General features: G+C 39.9%; 1 protein-coding gene across 1 annotated transcript; it reads left to right on the top strand.

Annotated features, from left to right (window-relative positions):
* The first annotated feature begins 302 nt into the window (after nt 1-302).
* LOC145689344 (uncharacterized) lies at nt 303-755 on the top strand. Its single transcript, XM_081763492.1, has one exon. It carries the CDS (start codon nt 303-305, stop codon nt 753-755), a length of 453 nt encoding a protein of 150 aa, XP_081619618.1.
* Nucleotides 756-957: the final 202 nt, after the last annotated feature.

The raw sequence follows: 957 nt of genomic DNA, 5'->3' as shown, positions 1-957 counted from the left end.
ACAAATAGTTTGTAGGTAGAGACAAAGACACGAAATGGAGGAAGGAAAAGAGAAATGTGAATATTCGTACTCGTTCTAGTAACATCGTGACTGCTCGTATACCGATTGTGAGACAAAAAGCGAAGAATGCTCAGACACCGCTAGCAACATTGTTTATAACAGAAGATATGCTCGATATTATAGTGATCAACACTAACAAGTATATTGAAAAACTCACAGTTCATTATTCAGACCAACGATTTACCCATCCTACAAGCGCCTGTGAAATAAAAGCTCTAATTGATCTATTGTACTTGGCAGGTATGTTGCACGCTGGACGACAGAATATTGAAAAGTTGTGGGAGAGAGACGGTACAGGAGTGGAAATCTTTTGGGCCACGATGTGCTTACAAAGGTTCCGTTTTCTTTTTCATGCGCTGAGATTTGATGATCTTGATACACTTCAAGAAAGGAGACGTGTGGACAAATTGGCAGCTATTCGTGACGTTTTTGATCTGTTTATAAACAACTGCAAGGACAGTTTTGCAATTGGAATGTTTGCTACGTTAGATGAGACATTTGTGGCATCTCGAGGCAGATGTGGGTTCCGTGTGTACATGCCCAATACGGGAGCAGCTAAATACGGGACCAAAATCTTCAGTCTTGTTCATTCACGGTTGTATTATTCGGCAAAAATGGAGGTTTATATAGGGAAGCAACCAGAAGGTCCATTTGAGATAGACAATAAACCTGAGGCTGTGTCAACCGATTTATGACTCTTCTCGTAATGTCATGTTTGACAATTGGTTCACGAGCGTTAAGTTAGTGAAATCAATGGTAAAGGACCATAAGATAACTATTGTAGGCACCATTCGAAAAAAAAAACAAGAAAGAGCTTCCTTCCGCGTTTGTGAATTCTGAGAATAGAGATGAGTACAGTAGCGTGTTTGGTTTTCAAGAGGACTGTACAATTGTATC

This window comes from Thermobia domestica, chromosome 7 (assembly GCF_964235325.1).
Source record: "Thermobia domestica chromosome 7, izTheDome1.hap1.1, whole genome shotgun sequence".
Lineage (NCBI taxonomy): Eukaryota > Metazoa > Arthropoda > Insecta > Zygentoma > Lepismatidae > Thermobia > Thermobia domestica.
Note: the sequence above shows the minus strand (reverse complement) of the source record. Positions and strands in the feature narration are given on the sequence as shown.

What these genes read in the sequence shown, in the direction of transcription:
- LOC145689344 (XM_081763492.1), top strand. Translation starts at nt 303, where the DNA reads ATGTTGCACGCTGGACGACAGAATATTGAAAAGTTGTGGGAGAGAGAC.